Source organism: Letharia columbiana (genome assembly GCF_014066305.1).
Source record: "Letharia columbiana isolate WasteWater2 chromosome Unknown Sc0000027_s0, whole genome shotgun sequence".
NCBI classification, from domain to species: Eukaryota; Fungi; Ascomycota; class Lecanoromycetes; order Lecanorales; family Parmeliaceae; genus Letharia; species Letharia columbiana.
Window position 1 is genome coordinate 617,846 of NW_023501069.1, and position 18,092 is coordinate 635,937.

The window sequence follows — 18,092 nt, forward strand, 5'->3', positions numbered from 1 at the left end:
AATCTCGATTATCGGTAGATTTACAAACTCTAATCCACAATGAGGTAGCGCAACCCTGCTGTCACTCTCTAGCCGCAGACGGGTTGCCCTTCCCCGTGGATAAGATGGCAATCAAAGCTCAGACTGGCCACAAACCAGAGCTAGCTACCCACGACGAGTCCAAGTCAAGGAAGCTGAGCTCTTGTCGCATCTTCTCAATTGGCCAAACCTGCTGACAAGGGCCCATGCAGACTGCTAATCATAAGGCATCTCTTGAAAGGCTTCGGCGAATACTAAAACAAAGGGACTTTCCTTTCTCCATCTTAAACTCTCGATAGCCTGTCATACGTATAATCTCTTACTCCAACACCCAGATGCTTCTCAGCCCTTGAATTTCTGCAATAGAGGGTCTCTGCACCGTTTTGCTTGATCGCGCTGTTGTTTATCCATCCTCCTGCTTCAACGAAGAATCCAACGACCTCGACGTCTCCGAAATATGGCCTTCTCATCCCTCGCATGAGCTTCAGAGAGGGCGGATACCAAAGGTCGACGTTGGACCTCGATTAACTAAGAATCTTCTGTAAGAGACTGGGGCTTCTGCGTTGCTGCGCTTGGTGTGGGTTCGACTGCACAAAGATGTACGGCCTTGGCAACTGGATATTCGAGACTCCAGTCTTGATGCCGTTCTTGAAAATTTCAAGATCGAGGAAGCTTACAGATATAGCTTTGCTAGCCCAGCAGTTTCGTTATCATGCCAGCCCGTCAGACGGAGCATGTCAATACGCTTGTTTTTTCGTTGTATATGCCGGACCTTTTTGCTGTTGCTTGAACGCATGATTTTGGGAGTGGGAGAACCGAGGCTGTTTGTTGGGTGATGATTGGATCTTTGAAGCGATACAGGATATTACGAGCCATCAGAAGGCATGGGCGTAACATCCGTTGTTCTTGGCGCTGCATGTGAGTATTATGCTTGGGTACTAGTACTTGCTGGACCGTGATTTGGGTCGCGAGGTTAAGAGCATTGCAGCTGTTGAGAATCGGACGAGGTATCATGGGTTTAAAAATACTTCTGTTGGGATCGCTAAAGGTGATCACGCATCGTTGTCTGAGAGAATGAGCGGGTGTGCTGTGTCTTTGGCGGGACTGGAGCGTACCTCTAAGGTCCTGAATGAGTTCCTCGCCGAGATATTTATCTATTCGCAACGTTATGGCATTATCGGCAACCCTAAATTGGAGAAAGTCAACTTAAAAGGTGAATGAGTGCATTGAGACGCTGAAGAGAAGATTGGAGATGCAAACAATTCAAATCGACTGACTTGCTCGACGCGTTGAGATTCATCTTACAGCGGTAAGTAATGCGTCATTCTTCAACCAGTGCCTGCCTAGTATCCTCCATGAGCTATCCGATAACCGCCGGAAGGCAACATTTGAGAATTCTAGCATTATTATCCACACCACCACTGTAAAACCACTATATAATCCATATTAAATGGTCGCAATCTATTACATAGACTCCATTCAATCCTTCCTATAGTGGAATCATTCGACACAAGTCCCTTCCTTGCATAAAGAGATTTTACAGACAGCGCATCCCCCTCTGGTCTTCCGTACTCCCTCACTGTTACTGCTTATTTCTTTACCAAACCTCCGAAATCCTTTGTTCTAACGATCCAAACGATCCAAACGACACATAAAACACTATCGAACGGTCTTCAAGTCTTACCATTCATGGTTACCTCGTACTGGTTTCGGTAGAGTAGAAAGTGGGGTGGGAGGTTGCCGAGATCGCCTGTCTTTTCTACCTTCCTTGAGTAATCCCACTCATCAGTCCTCCAATAATCATGAATAGTAGGAAAGCGATAGATTTCCATATAGATTGTAATAGCGACGAAGATTTTCAGCTCCGGAACACGGGTGGGTTTCCAGTGAGGATCTGGAGGACTCTGCCGAGAAGCATACAAATTTGTACTCTTACAAAGCATGTCCCAGATAGTAGCAGTCCATATGAGGCTAAACACTGGATATGAGAGGACTGTGAAGTCATCCGGAAAGTGACTAACGGGTGCACGGTACTCGATTTATAGTGGTTGATACTCAGGTAGTGCAGGTATGCGTCGGAGAAGAATATCACGTTGCTTGAGTTTTTCCTTCCTTGCCTCGGTCGTGGCCTCTTTTTTTTGACGTTTCTGGGCCTCATGTAGTTCGTCCTTATCAGGCTGAGGTAGGGTAGCAATTTTAGCCATATTGGACTGTATTTGGTGGAATAGTAAGGAAGGATGTAAAAAAGTCGCGTTCTTGAAAGACGCGATTTTTGAAGCTAAAATGTTGCCTCGGCTCGGCGGTTATCGGATACTCACCCTCTCCCGATACAGCTATTTAATCTCATAATTCAAATCATGATCGTCGAATCCAGACTTGTTGGACCCAGATAACATATCCTCGGGCTCAGACACGCTATGAACGTTCGAGACGATGAGCCAGGGACCAGGGACTTCAAGGGCTACGGACTTGGGTGGTACGATACGAAGACTGTGCTGCTTTGGCACAAGAGATTGAGACCCTGCGGAGGAGATACTGCGCTGTTGTCCGCAGTAATTTTGAAGCGCGTCGACATTGTCAAACTTCTACTGGGAAAAGGCTGCGATTTGGACGTCCGGAATAACGGGGGTCATATAGCAATCGATACTGCCAGGCTGTTCCCTGAGGATGAGATCGTCCAGCTTTTAGAGGATCAGATGCATTGTCGGCAACACACTCTGTACGAAGTGGGGGCTGAGCACTAAAGTTGAGGAAGGGTTAACTGCCAATTTGCCAAGTTGTGGAGGAGTCCTTTCATCAGGACAGCTTGCAGGTTTCGGGCTCGGGCAAGGATTGGACGAATGGAATCGGTACTGGGATTCTCAGCGGATGGATGGCAACAGGTTGTAAGGAGGATAGATAGTACTGCTCATTACGATGCTTCACTGGAGTCTTTTCACTCCGATGATCTCTTTCGCATCACGGCCCTTCCACGATTCCTTTTCATTGTTCTCAAGCAAAAATTCGATATGGGACGCGTAAGGTTTGTTAGTATGAGCTCCTTCCGGTCGTTCGTCTCGTTTCTAGATGTATGATTCTCACTCTTCAATGGCATTTGATTCAACTGCGATGGCAGGGTACTCACCTAGAACAACAAAGTAAATTTTAAACCCCATCCCCGAATGGATCCACAACTCCGAATGATACCTCACTCTCCGCTAGCCCGCCGGTGATACGCGTAGGGCTCAGCGTCTGTTGACGAAAAGCAAAGTTGTTGTATATTCCAAGCAAAAGGACACTCCCTAAACTCCACAAGTGACTCGGGATATTGCGAAGTGCGCAGCTGAGATGCTCATGGGTTCTTGTTGAGCTAGAGAGCTAGGTTACATGTAGACTTGCAAGCAGAACCACAACCGCACTTCGCCACCCCCTACTAGCAGCTTTTCTCTCCCCGCAGAGAACACATCCATTCCCTCCCAAGCAGTATCAAGAAGCCAAACCATACGCCATATCATCAAGTGGTATCACCATTCGCCTTCGCAATGCCACATATCTCGCAGCACCAGTGGTTAGATCAGAGAACCCCCCTAAGCACCAGCGGCCTTGGTGGTGAAATCGGTCTCGGTCGGAAGGACACCGCCGTCGGAGGCTTTCTCGCAGCTACAAGCATCTGGCAGGCGTCAGAACGTGTAGTAATAGGCCGTCGGTGGGAAGGGTCTGGCAGTCGACTTACCGGCAGGACGGGCCCCGCAGGCACAGGTTGACCCGGCGGGCTTGGCGTTCTCCGCAGCGGCACGATCGCACGTGCACGCGCCGGCGGGACGGGCGCCTATCAGATTGCACTCGGTCAGCACCATGGTCATCCGCAACTGCTGCTGAGAGAGTGAGGCGAGAGCGTTGGGGTTGTAGGGAGAGCGGGCTCGCCGCAACGGCGTGGTTGGAGCAGGGGAGGAGACGTACGGCACGAGCATCGCGCACCGGTGACTGTGTTCTCGGTCTTGGCTTTCTCGCAGGTGCAGCTGAGTGCGGATTGCTTGCCGCAGGAGCATTTGGCTTGGGCAGCGCAGGCGCAAGCTTGGCCAGAGCGGCCGCAGCAGGTGGTTGGGACGGTCATGGTGATGGGGGGAGGATTGAGGGTGGATGTATTGTTTGAGGGTCTGGTTTCTGGTGTCTGGTTTCTAGTGGTTTGGAGTGGTGTTGGGAGGTGTTTTTGAGGTTCTGGGATTGTTGTGAACTGATGTTGGAGGGAAGAGAAGGTAATTAAATAAGTTCATGCATGGAAGAGCGCGCTATCGATACGGCTGATCTGTAAAATGCAAATTCTGATTGGTCGAGACTGTGACGCTAAACGCCATCCACCTGGTATCTCCACGAATGAGAAGCTTCGTATTGTCAATCCTTCTCGACCAATCAACGAATTACAAATTACTTTCTCGGGTTCAGAGCAGCATCTATTCCCAAGTCACTACCTGCATTAACTACAGCATCTGCTTTGCTACAGCTCACCTTTCTGAACTTCCTCGTACCGCTTACTCGTATTCACTAGGATTTGCAATCTACTAGGATTTGCAATCTCTAAAATCTGATTTTTATAATTTATTATTTCACAACAATATAATTTAAAACTAGGAAAAAAAGTTAAAAGAATATAAAATATAATTATTATAATTTTAATTTTTTTTTATAATTAAGCTTAAATTATTAAAGTTATATAGTAATATATTAAGATATAGTTATCGAAGTTTATTACGCTATTTTATAATTAATCATTATTACCTCGATTTTGAAAATTCTTGAAAATATCAAAATCGCAAATCATATTCTTTTAGAAATTTTTCTCGAGTTTTTTATTATAATGTTGTGGAATAATAATTTATAAAGATTAAGTTTTAGAGATTGCAAATCCTAGTAGATTGCAAATCCTAGTGAATACGAGTATAAGATTCCTCATTGCGCGAGGTCGAGAAGGCTCCTTTCAATTTGAGGTGTGGAAGGTCAAGAAATCACGCGCTTGACGGCCACACGTAGGGTGAGAATCAATTGAATCTGTTATATAACAGGCTCGATCAACAATAATGCGGGCACACTGATCCTCCGTCCTACCAAAAGGCTCACAGTCAAAAGTCTACAACATGACGTGAGCTATTTTGCTCATTTGACTTCTTATTACTGAGACGGAAAGCAGATTACCTGTGCGGGCTATCCGCTGTATGAGTGACGAGGGAAATGGAAAAGAGAATAAACATCAAAGTGTCGAGAGCGTAGAGCAAGGCAAGAGACAGTGTAATGGAGAGGAGAAACGAGGGTAGTTCTATTCTCCTTTGACCCAGCGATCAGGCTCTCATACAAGGAGAAGATTTCATCGCGAAGAGGGAATGGCCCTCGACCTCATGAAGCAGACTCATGGTATCCTAAATTCTCGAGGTCATATGAAAACTTACTATGATTTTTGTCACAACAGCAATCCAGTGCAAGGTCATTCGCACCTACCCTTCGAGGCTCTGCTGATGATGCTGTTGTGCATGTTAAGCAAGACAAATAACAGTTTCAACAGTAGTCTCTCAATTATCACTGGTTTTGTATGAAACCTCCTGCTACAAAGTCGTAGAAACTGATATGATCTACAGGTCTGCTACCAAGAACTGTTTAAGCAGATTACAGGAGCTGTCGCACGTTTTCCGTGATGACGAAGATTAAAAGATGGCATCGATACGACACCCCCTTCCAGGCACTGAGACAACTCGCGCGCTGGCATTTATTTTGGGTAGCCACAGGCAGAGATGAGCGTCGAAATGAAGACGCTCAAAGAAGCAAAATTCCTGAGCAGATATTTGAATGGACGGAATGTGTCTGAGGCGTGATTTCTCGGCGCTGAAGATAATGCAACAATCGACTGTAGGCGTAATACGCCATGAAAAACCAAATGTAGAAAACCCGGCGGAAGGATTTTAAAAGAAGAGCAACGGGTCTGTTTCATGTACCTTGTGATCTTGGATATTTGAAAGAGATGATACTTAGTCGGAGCAAGAAGGATCAGGCCGTCTCTGTTGGCCCAAAGCCGATGGTTAGCATCTTTTAGTAAGAGAATATAGCAAAAGTTATACATAGAGGGGGAAATCCCTGAATGGAATTGAAGTCCTACAGTTCAGGCACGTTTCCAGGGAAAAGTGATATTAATCACAGAGATTTGCAGTGAGTAGTCGCCATTTCACCTGCAAGGCAATTCTTATGGCACAATTTTTTTCTTGCGTCAACTTTCTTTTAAAACGAGTTTTCCGACGGGAAAAGCCGGTTCGTACTGATTGATACCCACAAAATGGTGAGCGGAATGGATCTTTCTCCTGTTGGAACTGGGAGAATTTGACATTCCCTCTACATGACCTTTGCAACCTTCACTGACATCAGGGTGGCAAATATCGCGAACCTGTTGATGAAGGGCCAAAGCGCATACTTGCATTCCCAAACGCCTGGGAGGTTTGGAAAGAATGCAGCGCGCGAGAAATTAGACCTGCTAGCAGACCCAACGTATATCGAGTTACCTCATGGCGTTGAAATCTGATGGCATTTAGTGGCCAAGTCTTGCAGGAGGTGGGAGAACTCGGACAAGTACGAGGTATTTTTCGGACTTGGAGCTTTGCCAAGAAAAGTAAGCGCCAAACCCCTCTCGATCATGCTGCCATCCGCGCGCACTCCGCAAATGACCATTTCATCTCACTACATCCCCGCGCATCCGGTCATGCAGATTCTAATTGTGACGATGATCTAATATTCTAGCTCAGACATATTGTCCCATCTGACTCTTGAGGTGACAGCAAAGGACAAGTGTCCTTTGGAGCTCAGAAGCCATGGGCCTCCCCACCATCAGTGAGCGCAAACACTACCGCCTAGTATGCCAGTACCATTGTGCTACGTATTCTAATATGTCAGAGCTAACGTCTTGTACAGCTTCCGGGCGAGCCAGAAGAACCCACCTCCACCATCGTCCTAACCTCAAAAGACTCCTACTTCGTCGATGTCCGCATCCTCCGTGAGAAGCTCGAGGAAGAAAAGAGCCAGGAAGCTAATACAAAAAACTGTTTAGCATGGGCATTTGCCGGTAAATCAAACACCACTTTGACCAAGGATTCATCGATGCAGCTCTCACACACGGTCTGGGACCACTGGATAGACTCGCGCACCAACAATCCTGATCCTGATGAGGGCGATATGTGGGTGCAGCCCAATGGAGACATCCTGGAAAAGGGGAAGAATAGTGATCCGGTCACGGGGGAAGAGACCGAGTATGAAGAACTTTGGCACGATCTACAGGTGGAGGCTTTCGGCAAAAAGCACAACCGCAGCAGCTTGGTGATGAGAGCGGACGAACCGGAAAGGAACATAAGGGGAATGGTTATCAAAATCGGAAGCTGGTGTGAAGGTATACTGAAGGTTAAAGATGAATTGACTGTAGAGAGGTGGGAATGGAAGCCGACAGATTGCGCCAGCGACCTGGCCACTACTGAAAATAGCAGAGGGAAAGAACGAACTCGCAATGATTGGATCCGAACATTCAAGATCGGCCAAGGCATTTTACCGTGCCAAAATATATGCTCGCGTACCCATGGCAAATTTGGCCTGAACGCCGTGCTGAAATCCACCACTGATATTGATTGGAAAAGCGACATTGAGTGGAATGTCGTTGAGGAGTATTACTGGTAGATTGAGGCTGAAAGCGCCGTGTTCGAGCTGACTGTTTAAACGTGAAACGCACAGTCATATGCAATAAGACGGCACTACTCGGCTTTGCATTTATTGCGCATTCGGTGCGCCCCTTTTGAGGCACATAGCCTCACGCCTTAGGGCCGGCCGAAGAAATAGCGGACTTTGAAATCGCTATGGGGAAAGGACATCAGACCATTGATGCGACGGAAAGAGCGGCCATGGCTCACTTCCTTGTGCCTGACAGATGATCAGGTTCCTAATAGACACCTGTCCTAGAATGGCACTATTCTTCCTCCATTACTTATAAGTACGGTCACCTGCCCTAAAACAATACGCTTTTCCCTACAACAATCGCCTTGTACCTGAAACATAGCTACGTTCATTTCTTCGCCGCACCACCTCTAGAAGGTCTTCAGTCATGCCGTACCTACCTGATGGCACGATGAATAGCGGCTCGGGCGGTCACAAGACCGCCCTTACAGGGCAGCATACTGCAGCACCTAAGCCCCTGCCTCCTCTCGATATGAGTGACAGCATCAAATACATCCCTTCACAGATGGACCCGCTTGCCTGCGCGTCGACGAGAGCTGCTCGTCAAGACCCAATACGGCTGATGATCGATGATGCAGGCGTTTTACTCAGGCTGCTTCCTTATGTGCCAGACCTCATCTCACCTTTCTTGACCAGAGACAAGGATGCTGAACTCTATCCGAGTCTCGCGAATACAAAGGTCGGATTCTTGCAAACACTGCTCGCCCTGATCCAGGTGCTGTTTCTGGTAATGGCCCTTCCTGCCTTCGTGTTGCTGCCTGGCGGCGTCTTCTTTGCTGCCACAGTATTGTGCTGTTTGGCTTGTTACCTCATCACCTTGCCCATGCAAGGACCGCCACGCATTCTCCCGAATATGGACGATGGCACAAAGTCTCTGGCGGAGCAGCACAAGAACGAACGCTGGGTATTTGTTAATGGCATATGTACCGGGTAAGATATGCCTAATCTACGCATCGACCTTCTCTGAACATTTATAGACACTCGACCTCTCAGCTTGAGGTTGACCGCCTCTCGAAGACCTTCGGACGAGCCGTTATCGGCATTCACAACAAAAGGTATTTGGCTCCTCTCTCTCAATCATTTCGGCGACTCCTAACCTAGCATCCTCACGCAGTTATGGTATACTTGCCGATCTTGGAATGTGTCTGATCCAACGAGCTGTTTCATACCACGACTCGGGCGTTCGCTTGACCTACGCCTATCTCAAAGCCATCCTCGTCGACCCTACTGTCACGAAGGTTGTCCTCATTGGCCACTCCCAAGGCGGTATCATCGTCTCCTTGGCGATCGACGACCTACTTGCACAGCTACCCACTAGAACCATGTCGAAACTCGAGGTCTATACATTCGGTTCCGCGGCCTCACATTTTTCGAATCCATCCCTCGCGCTCTTGTCCAATCCTTCTATCAATCAGCGCGGTGATCAAACATCACTACAGATATCTCAATCCAAAGCCGACCCCGCCGATGCCAACCAGGGCCAACATGTTATTCCTCATATGGAGCATTATGCCAATGAATACGATCTGGTCCCTCGCTGGGGTGTACTTCATTCCGTACAGGATGTACTTCATAACCGCTACGCTGGCTCGGTATTTGTCCGAATGCGAGGCTCAGGTATGTGGAGTCATACCCCTCGAAGATCTTATGCCGAGTCGTTGAGACGTGTACTGGAGGCGGAAAAGGGCTATTTGTCCTCTGGGTTTTCTCCTTAGACGTGACCTACTAGTCGACTTCGTGTATTGTACAGGGTATGCTAACCCCAAGATCTAATTAGGTCATATGCTGAACCAGCACTACCTCGATCCCATGTTCCCCCTGTCAAAATGTCAAATGCTGGGAGCCAAAGAGAAAAGAGGCATGAAATGGAAGTCTGGAGGGGAAATCGCTGGTCACAATGAAGCTAAAGTCGAAGATAAGTTCGATGAACGTTTTCTCGACCGGATTGTTACCCCTGATGAGAGGTTGGCTATGCAAAGAGATTTTACGGCAATTGCGGGCCTTGTGAGGCGCGAGACCGGTCTTGAATTTGGCACTGGGCAGGTCGTCAAGGATGCGTACGGGCTAGGCAATCGTAAAGATGCCAATGGTGATGATTGCTTGACTTTTAAAAGGACGGCTAGTGACAGGGTTGTGGCTGAGGAAGCGAGGGGTAAGACCGTAAAGGACTTGAGTCGACTTTGGAAATATGTTGGAGGGGAGTCGCCCATTGATCACGAACATGATGAGTACAGATACCATGAGCAACCACCCCACAGGCACCGCAAGCACCACCACGACCACCATAATCAAAGGAAAGCTGACCGGGAATCGGGGGATGGGCCGGTGCTCGAACAGCCAAAGTCGCCCGTTTCATCGGTATTCGACCGCCCAGAGTCACCGCTCACTCATCCAAGTCCCACCACTGACGAGCAATTCTTCTACGTAAGTAGCTCCTTCGAGCCATTTTCACCTCATTTTCAGGGGGAGAGTGAGTTGAGTTGGATGTTCTTTGGGAGCGTCCTCCCTTTTTGAACCTGAGTCAAAATCCAATCGAGTCTTAGAAAGATATTCTGACTTGATTAATACGTAGTGGAATAAAGGAAAACACGGGCAACACGCCAGGGGTCCCAGGACCTCAATTCAATCTCGTTGAGCCGGTGCTGGTGAGGAAGCCCTTTTGATTTGGTCAAGCGTACTTTGGCCATGGGTTTGTGGATGGTCTGTTGTGCTGTTTCCCTTTGCTTGTATATATCCCCTTTGGCCTGAGAGACTCGCCTGGGGCTAGTATGGGGGTTTTTGACTTGTCGGATGTGAGAGGTACAAGTATACAATCCGATTGGGCTGTGCTTCTTGCCTGCTTAATACCGCATGCTGCCCTTGAAGTGTGCGGTTATGCCCATGCAATTCCTCGCCGCAAGAAAATTCATACACGCGCCATTGAACTTCAATCTCATCGAGAGTGCGCAAACCTGAGACTCAATATAGATGCCCCTCCCGATCAACTGCAATGAAGCTAGGGTGTTAGACACTGGTTAACATCATTGTTTGCCGCTAGCTTGCCATTTATGTGTAGAGCTGCGTGATTGGACCGCGGCCGAAGTGTTAAACATCGGTAGTCAAGGAGCCATTGTCAACAAAGGCATTCACTTTCTTGCCGCTTCAGAATAAAATCTTGAAACCTTTACACTCCTTGTTTAAGAAGATCTACCGACAGAAACACTGCTTTGCTACTCTCGCTGCAAACACAACTCTCAACCGCACAGCTCAGCTTGGACTACGGAGCTTACTCTTGTCTCACCGCCTCAAAAACCTTGTATCACCTGGATCGCATCCAGTCAAAAAGCCTTCAGAGCTAGCTCATAATATCAACACATGGCCGTTATCCGGATTCCTATCATCACTATGCTTCTACCGACCATCGTCTGCCTTTTCTTTGCTACCGCTTATAGCATCAATATCACCACTTCCAACGTCCTTACCCCAACCTTCCCATCCAACACCTCCTCCTCCGCCCTCCTCACCCACGCGTTCGCTTCCAACACCACCATCTTCGCGCCCCTCACAGCGCCTATTTACCGTAATGTTACTCCCGGCGACGTATGGGTCTTCCCTAGCAGTGCGAACGACCTTGGTGCGAGGCAAGTAAGCTGTGAGTGTTTTAACCCTGACGGTGAGTTGTGCTCTTTGAAGTGTGAGGCAGAGGGGTTCTCTGATGTGAAGAACAGACCAATGCTGCATAGCCGCCTCCTCCAGCGTGCCGCCCTTCTGCATGCCGACTGGATCTACGTGCTGCGGGGATACGTTCTGCGTGGCGGACGAGACTTGCTGTGAGGAGGGTTGCTGCCCCGCCGTAAGTCTTCTTTCCCACTCCTCTCTTCTATCTTCTCCCGATCCACCATCCTATTCAATTGTAAGGCCGGCATCGCTGACACGGAAAAGCTTACAACTTGCAACATCAAATCCTCCGTCACCGGCTGCTGCCCCAGAGGCGAGGTCTGCGCCATTCCTGACGGTGCAATCTGCTACGATCACACCTCGTCAAACTGCTCGAACCGGGCCTCCCCACCGCCGAATTGCTGCCCCGCCGACGACCCCTTCTGTCGCGACTTCAAGCCTCGCGGATGGGGCTGCTATGGCCTCTCTACGACTGCGTCCGCTACTTCCACCGTACCGACCATGACTGCGGCCGGCACTTCGAACATCTTTGCGCCTCCTGCGAGCACGTCTCCGAGCGCCATCTCTACGCATACCATGACGATATCCGTGGTCTCGGACGGGCACGGGGGGTGTTTCTCTCGCCTTTCCGACCAAGAGTGCTGCCGCAGGTTCAGAGGGTGGCGAGACGACGTACGTGCTTGACTGGGCGGCGAGTTCCGCAACCCCCATCGCGGCCGCGACGAGCGGTCAATCCGTTGAGTCGACGTCGAATACGGTGCTCTCGGCAGCAGTCGCAACGTCTACCGCCTCGTCTACGACCGCGCAGTCCACGTCGGCGAGCTCGTCCACAATACCACCCCGCTCATCGTCTCCACCCGCACTGTGCTACAACCCAGACGCTAACTCGCATCCTCCCTGTCCCACCACGGCAACGCCCCCCCGCTTCATCCTCAACTTCCGGCGCAGGGTTCAACCCATCCGGCGCTACGATTGTCAGATCGCAAGCGAGGAAGCTCCGCATCCCTCTCCTCCACCCCCTCGACGACAACAACGACCACCAATCCCGGCCCGGCAACACCGTCTTCTTCTTCTTCCTCCTCCCCCTCCTCGCCGCCTCCATCCTCTACGCAACCTTCGGCCACTTCGTCAAGCGCTCCGATGCCGACCGCGCGCCACTCGGATCCGCTCTCCGCGCTCTCGGCTACGATGACCCGCAGATCGACGCCATCCTCGCCGGACCCCGGACCGGTCAATCGTGATCCCGCACCTCTCGTCGTCGCGGATGAGGTCACGCCTCGGGCCGAGACGGAGAAGAAGGACATCACCGTCGTGCGGGGGAGCGCGCGGCCCCTGCTGGCGCCCCGGGTGGTGTCCAAGGGGCAGATCCGGGTGGTGAGGGGCAGTGCGAGGCCGTTTGTGCTGGGGAAGAGAGCGCATTCGCTGTGGGAGGGGATGAGGGGGGTGGGTGATAAGGAGGACGGAGGGGAGGAGAGGGTAGAGGGAGATGGTTCTGTGGGGGAGAGGGGGAGGCTTTAGATGGAGTTCTAGCCTGCGGGGAGTAGGGCTGGGGATGATGATGAGTTTCCTTGATGAGTGTTGTGTGGTGGATGTTTGTGACTGCGGCTGGATTCGCGGTTGATCGTGGTCTCTTCTTCTTTCGTCTTGAATCCATAGGGGACGGCGCGGCTTCTTGTTATGTGGTGGTTTGGAAACAAGGACGTACGTTGAGAAGGGAAAGATTTCTCGGCGAAACGCGACAGTGTTGCATAGCGGTCGTTTTCATAAGCCTCTTCTATTGCTCTAATATTGAAAGATGCTGGAAGTCTAGTTTTCTATGTGGATTATTCGCTAGAGCTTTTATGGGATACTGGAATGATACGCAGCTACATTAGCCATGAGGGAGGGCCAAAGGATCAAGTGCCTGCACCTGAAAGTTATGATAGATAGTATGAAAAATCGCACACATCGATTCCTTGTGAACCTTTGCATCACTCCTCATGCCCTCTACTACCGCTCACGCCTGCGGTTCCCCCAGCCAAACTGTCGCCTCTGGGCGGCCTCACTACTCCACCTCCATTCTCAGTCCCAGGACTCTGCGCCATTTCTCTCGGAGACGCAGTCCCACTCCCGGGCACTGGTCTCCTAAGTTGTGGCGCCGCACCTTGCGCTTGGCTCCTCAATGCATTGATCTGGAAAGGGTTTCTGACGGGAGAGGTGGTTCGTGTGCGTGAGGGCTCATCTGTTGGCGAAGGAACGAGGTTGTTAGTGTTGATGGGCGTGGGTTTGGCGGGCGGACGTGGTTGGGATTGAGATGCAGAGCGAGAGCGGGATTGAGGGGAGGATGATTGAACAGAGACGGCTGGCGGGGCTATTGGTGGTGCTTGACGCGGTTGAGATTGTGCGGGTGGTGGGGGTCGTTGTTGGTTGTGAAGTTGGCCAGGTTGGGGTTGAGTCTGGGTTTGGACCTGGGACAAAGCGGACTGGGGTGGTTGTGGCCATTGAGTTGGAGAGTCCTTAGGCGGGGCCGATGGCGGTGGTCCATTGCGAGATTGCGGCGGCGTCTGCGCTTTCGATGGTTGTGCCAGTCTTGATGCCTGCTGTGAGATATAGACGTAGGGGTCGTACTCAAGGCCCACAGACGGTGGTGGTTGTGGAAAGTTGCTCGTAGATCCAGTAGGCCGAGGAAACTTTGCCGCTCCGCTTGATGCTCTCCGCTTCCCTCGTGTGGATTGACGCCGTAGTAGGCCTCGCACCTCTTCGATAGAGACGGTGCGATCAAATTCGGGAATGTCCATCGTTGAGACGGAATGGGCGACTGACTTGGGAGTTGTGGGCTCGATAAGATCGCCAGGAGTATGAGCTGTATCGGCAGCCGGGCGACGAGAGTTCAAAGTGGTGAGGGCATTACTCTCAGAGGCAGCGGGATGGCGTAAGCGAAGTGGAGGAGGTGTGACCGAGTCACGCATGTTAGGTTCAGCACTGGAGGTTACCCCTGAAGGTCCGCTCTTAGCGGGGAGGTCTGGTATCTCCGCTGGAAAGAGTCTCTTTGCGTCTTTAGCTGTGGCAGCCGCTTCACGATTGGCGGCTGCTTGCGCGTCGGAGACAGTGACAGAGTAGGTGGGCTGGTCGGCGCTGCCTAGAGTTGATCCTGCTCCACCTGGACCGTTGATAGGAATTTTTCGCAGGGCTAGGACTAAAGCACACATGAACTTCGATCGACGAGCAGCTCTGATAGTTTCGTTAGACCAATTGGACTTGTGTCTGATCTCAACCTTCAGCTCCATCTTGTCCATCGCTGCAATACCGGTGATCTCGACATCGATGTCCGGCTGGAAGTCTCTCGAGTTCTCCTTGTCGGTGACGAACGCCTGCATTTCGTTCCTGAGAAGCTGGACATCCTCGATGGTGGTACCAAAATCGATATAAATAGAGAGCTGTTCCCGCATAGCATCAGACCTCGAGACGTTTTGGATCCACATACTATTGAGCACAATGTTTGGTACTTGTGTCAATTTGTGGGTATTGATGTGCTTAAATACTGTGAAAAGGAGCGAGATGTGTTTAACGACTAGCTGGTCATCACCAATGTCGACTCGGTCAAGTACGTCGAAAGGATGCTTGACGAACAGGAAGATGCAAGAGCCAAGGACTTCCTGGGCTGTTGTGGCAAAGACGAAAGATAGTGATAGCAAAGCGGTACCAGCCGTTGCCAGGGTAGTCGTCAAGGAGGTGTTCAAGAAAGCCACTATAGCAATGTTAGAAGGTGCACACAATTATAGTATTGGAATAACTTGCCGAATACAAACACAACGACGATAAAGACAACAATGCACAGCAGATTGTCCAACACGTTGATAGCCTGATCAACATCGTGCAAGCTGCTAGCAATCGAATGCCGTTCCTTGCCAAATTCGCAAATCGTCAAAATCATTTCGTCGAGACTGATGTCTCCATTGCTGTCTCGATCCAAAATCGCAAAAGCCTCCTCGGCTTCGGCGTAATGATCAGGACCAAGGACCTCAACAACATCGTCCATGAACAGAGCTTCCTTGCCCTCAACCACAAAGCTCATCCATAACCGTTTAGCCAATGCTTCTGAGGATTTGTTCTTCTCGAGAGCTTCTACTACGATTGAGTGAGCGGAGTCGGGGTTGAAGACCTGCTTTCCAGTGACCTCAGAAGCTATGTTGCCGAAAGCGGACGTAAGCTTGTCGCCGAATCGGCCAACATTCATCAGAAGCTTCATAGGCGTGGCGGAGCCCGAGTGCTTTTGACCATGTTTACTTCCTGGGATATCGATAGAGTCGTGGATAATGTAGTCTTCTTCGGCGAATTCGTTGCAGTAAGCGGGGAACAAATGGCGAGAAGCGTCGTAGAGTAAACTCAAGAGGTAGATTCTGTGCTTCGAGTCTTTGATCTTCGCATGGAATTGCGTATGGTGATAGCTGATGGAGATGAGCTGTATGAGTAATTTCTCAAATAGAAGAATCCAAGATGCTACCAAGAATGACGCAAGGATCTCTTGGACGACGGCTTCCCAATGTTTGAGTACGGTACCGTTGCCAGATAGAAGTGGATCATGTTTCTGGGTGGTATTCGTAGGACTCTGTGCCTTAGTGAAGGCCGCTTGTTGCCTTCGCTGGTTTGGATTACGGGTCATAACCTATGATAAGAGACCTTAGCTCGCACGTACTTCTTCCAGCAATATTGTGCAAGGCCTACCGGTGCAAATGTAGCCAACGATGCCAACGCCCATCCGCATAGAGATAAGTATATTTCCAAAGATTGTATGACCAAAGAATATTTCCTGGTTCCTGAGCTCACGATCCCGCACAAGAATTCAAAGATCCACGGAAGGGTTTTCGCAGCGAGCTTCGATACCCATAAACTGAGCCATATACATTCCAACCACGAAAAGATCCAGACAATACGGACACCGCCTAGAGTTGCATTTTGTGCTCCAGTAGCTCCAATGATGATAGGTATGGCGATGATAGTAGCCAAAGGTAGAACATATAGGAAGTATTGGGTGACAACCGAAAAGTTCAAGATCTTGTTGTATATTATGCCCATCTGCGTGACAATCTCTTCCTCCCCATCACTGCTCTTCTTCCCAGTCTTCTTTTCAGTTCTCCGTCGGCCAGCGACATGACGCTGGTAAAAGCCGGCTTTCTCATTGAGCTGCTGCTCAGGGGCACCAGTAGTGGTAGGGGTGTAGGAATCTGTCTTGCGGGCTCCAGTCTTACTATTGCTGACACTGCTCATGGGCATGGTGATCGTAGCGTCGTTAGGATTGCTCATCGTAGACGAATCGCTCTGGTTCGGTATGTGTTGGAAACCCTTGGAGGAGCGATTGGTAGAAGAACGCTTAGAGCCAGGCATTGGTTCCTGAGGGAGAGTAGACTTGGATACAATCGATGCTCGATGACTTTTGATGACCATGTGTGGCTAAAGAGAGAGTATATTGCGAACGAGCCTTCCCCCTGAAGAGAGTGACGTTGGGTTTCGTGATGAAAATGCAGAGGAGGAAGCTGCCTCCAGGGCTGTAACGACAGTGGTTTGGGGCGAAGGAATGTATAGCTGGTCAGTGAGGACCGTGGTGAAATGGCTGAGGAGGCTCAGAAATGGAAAACAGTAAGAGTCGGGGCAAGAAGAGAAAAGGCACAGGCAAGACGCCCGTTTCAGGGGCGATACATGCAGGAGGAATGAGAAGTTGCCCGCCAAGTTTCACCGGGGCCCCGGGTCTCGACAGTACCCTTGCTTAGCTCCTTAGCTAACGAGCCGACGGCGACAATCCCAAGAGGCAGGCGAATCTGATGCAAAGGATGAGTATCATCTCTGTCGCAAATTTGATTGACCCTCAAGGAGTATCCATCTAACGAACCCCTGTGCCCTTGAAACTCGAAGAGACACGAATCGTCTCAAGAAGATAACGACCCAATGATATCATGACCGACACAAAAGACCAGGAACCCGCAGAAATGCGAGTTGATCCAGCACGAGCAAAACACCTCTCCTCAAACATCTCCTCCATACTCTCTCGCATCGAGTCCGCCAAACCTTCTTCAGGCCCACCAGTCCGCCTCGTCGCCGTCTCCAAGCTCAAACCCGCCAATGACGTTCTAGCCCTGCATTCCGCACCCCACAACCACCTCCATTTTGGCGAAAACTACCAGCAAGAACTCCTCCAAAAATCTCTCCTTCTGCCCCGAGAAATCCGCTGGCATTTCATCGGCGCGTTGCAGACGAATAAGTGCAAGCCGTTGGCGGAACAGATACCGAATCTGTGGTGCGTGGAGAGTGTGGATACGGGGAAGAAGGCTGATCAGCTAGAGAAAGGGAGGGCGGCGCTCTGTGAGAAGGAGAAAGATTACGGAGGGGTGCCATTGAGGGTGTTCGTGCAGGCCAATACGTCCGGGGAAGAGGAGAAGAGTGGGGTGGAACCTGAAGGGGGCGGCGGAGTTGTGTAGGCATGTCAGGGAGCAGTGTCCACACTTGAAGTTGCAGGGGTTGATGACCATTGGGGCTATAGCGAGGAGCAAGGAGGCGAAGGAGGGGGTGGAAAATGAAGATTTTTTTAGACTGAGGGAGGTTAGGGATCAAGTCGTGAAGGAATTGGGGTTACAGGAGGGGGACCTGGAGCTCAGTATGGGCATGAGCGAAGACTTTGAGAGTGCGATTCGGTGTGGAAGTAATGAAGTCAG

General features: G+C 50.2%; 8 protein-coding genes across 8 annotated transcripts; 5 read left to right on the forward strand and 3 right to left on the reverse strand.

Moving 5' to 3' along the window:
* Positions 1-2,435: 2,435 nt before the first annotated feature.
* Positions 2,436-2,762, forward strand: HO173_008097 (uncharacterized protein; the record flags this gene model as incomplete). Its single annotated transcript, XM_037309997.1, has 1 exon — positions 2,436-2,762. One exon carries the CDS (start codon positions 2,436-2,438, stop codon positions 2,760-2,762), a length of 327 nt encoding a protein of 108 aa, XP_037163294.1.
* An 822-nt stretch (positions 2,763-3,584) lies between these two features.
* On the reverse strand, positions 3,585-4,111 carry HO173_008098 (uncharacterized protein; the record flags this gene model as incomplete). Its single annotated transcript, XM_037309998.1, has 3 exons — positions 3,585-3,667; positions 3,731-3,826; positions 3,958-4,111. The coding sequence occupies 3 exons, from the start codon at positions 4,109-4,111 to the stop codon at positions 3,585-3,587; spliced, it is 333 nt and encodes a 110-aa protein (XP_037163295.1).
* Positions 4,112-6,842: 2,731 nt separating this feature from the next.
* On the forward strand, positions 6,843-7,695 carry HO173_008099 (uncharacterized protein; the record flags this gene model as incomplete). The annotated part of the gene is made up of 2 exons (XM_037309999.1): positions 6,843-6,884; positions 6,943-7,695. The coding sequence occupies 2 exons, from the start codon at positions 6,843-6,845 to the stop codon at positions 7,693-7,695; spliced, it is 795 nt and encodes a 264-aa protein (XP_037163296.1).
* A 421-nt stretch (positions 7,696-8,116) lies between these two features.
* On the forward strand, positions 8,117-10,263 carry HO173_008100 (uncharacterized protein; the record flags this gene model as incomplete). Its single annotated transcript, XM_037310000.1, has 4 exons — positions 8,117-8,679; positions 8,727-8,804; positions 8,864-9,366; positions 9,527-10,263. 4 exons carry the CDS (start codon positions 8,117-8,119, stop codon positions 10,261-10,263), a joined length of 1,881 nt encoding a protein of 626 aa, XP_037163297.1.
* Positions 10,264-11,133: 870 nt separating this feature from the next.
* HO173_008101 (uncharacterized protein) lies at positions 11,134-12,090 on the forward strand (the record flags this gene model as incomplete). Its single annotated transcript, XM_037310001.1, has 3 exons — positions 11,134-11,401; positions 11,457-11,581; positions 11,671-12,090. 3 exons carry the CDS (start codon positions 11,134-11,136, stop codon positions 12,088-12,090), a joined length of 813 nt encoding a protein of 270 aa, XP_037163298.1.
* Positions 12,091-12,338: 248 nt separating this feature from the next.
* Positions 12,339-12,710, reverse strand: HO173_008102 (uncharacterized protein; the record flags this gene model as incomplete). The annotated part of the gene is made up of 1 exon (XM_037310002.1): positions 12,339-12,710. The coding sequence occupies one exon, from the start codon at positions 12,708-12,710 to the stop codon at positions 12,339-12,341; it is 372 nt and encodes a 123-aa protein (XP_037163299.1).
* Positions 12,711-13,376: 666 nt separating this feature from the next.
* Positions 13,377-16,830, reverse strand: HO173_008103 (uncharacterized protein; the record flags this gene model as incomplete). Its single annotated transcript, XM_037310003.1, has 3 exons — positions 13,377-15,133; positions 15,184-16,051; positions 16,111-16,830. 3 exons carry the CDS (start codon positions 16,828-16,830, stop codon positions 13,377-13,379), a joined length of 3,345 nt encoding a protein of 1,114 aa, XP_037163300.1.
* Positions 16,831-17,336: 506 nt separating this feature from the next.
* On the forward strand, positions 17,337-17,858 carry HO173_008104 (uncharacterized protein; the record flags this gene model as incomplete). Its single annotated transcript, XM_037310004.1, has 1 exon — positions 17,337-17,858. The coding sequence occupies one exon, from the start codon at positions 17,337-17,339 to the stop codon at positions 17,856-17,858; it is 522 nt and encodes a 173-aa protein (XP_037163301.1).
* Between the last annotated feature and the right edge of the window lie 234 nt (positions 17,859-18,092).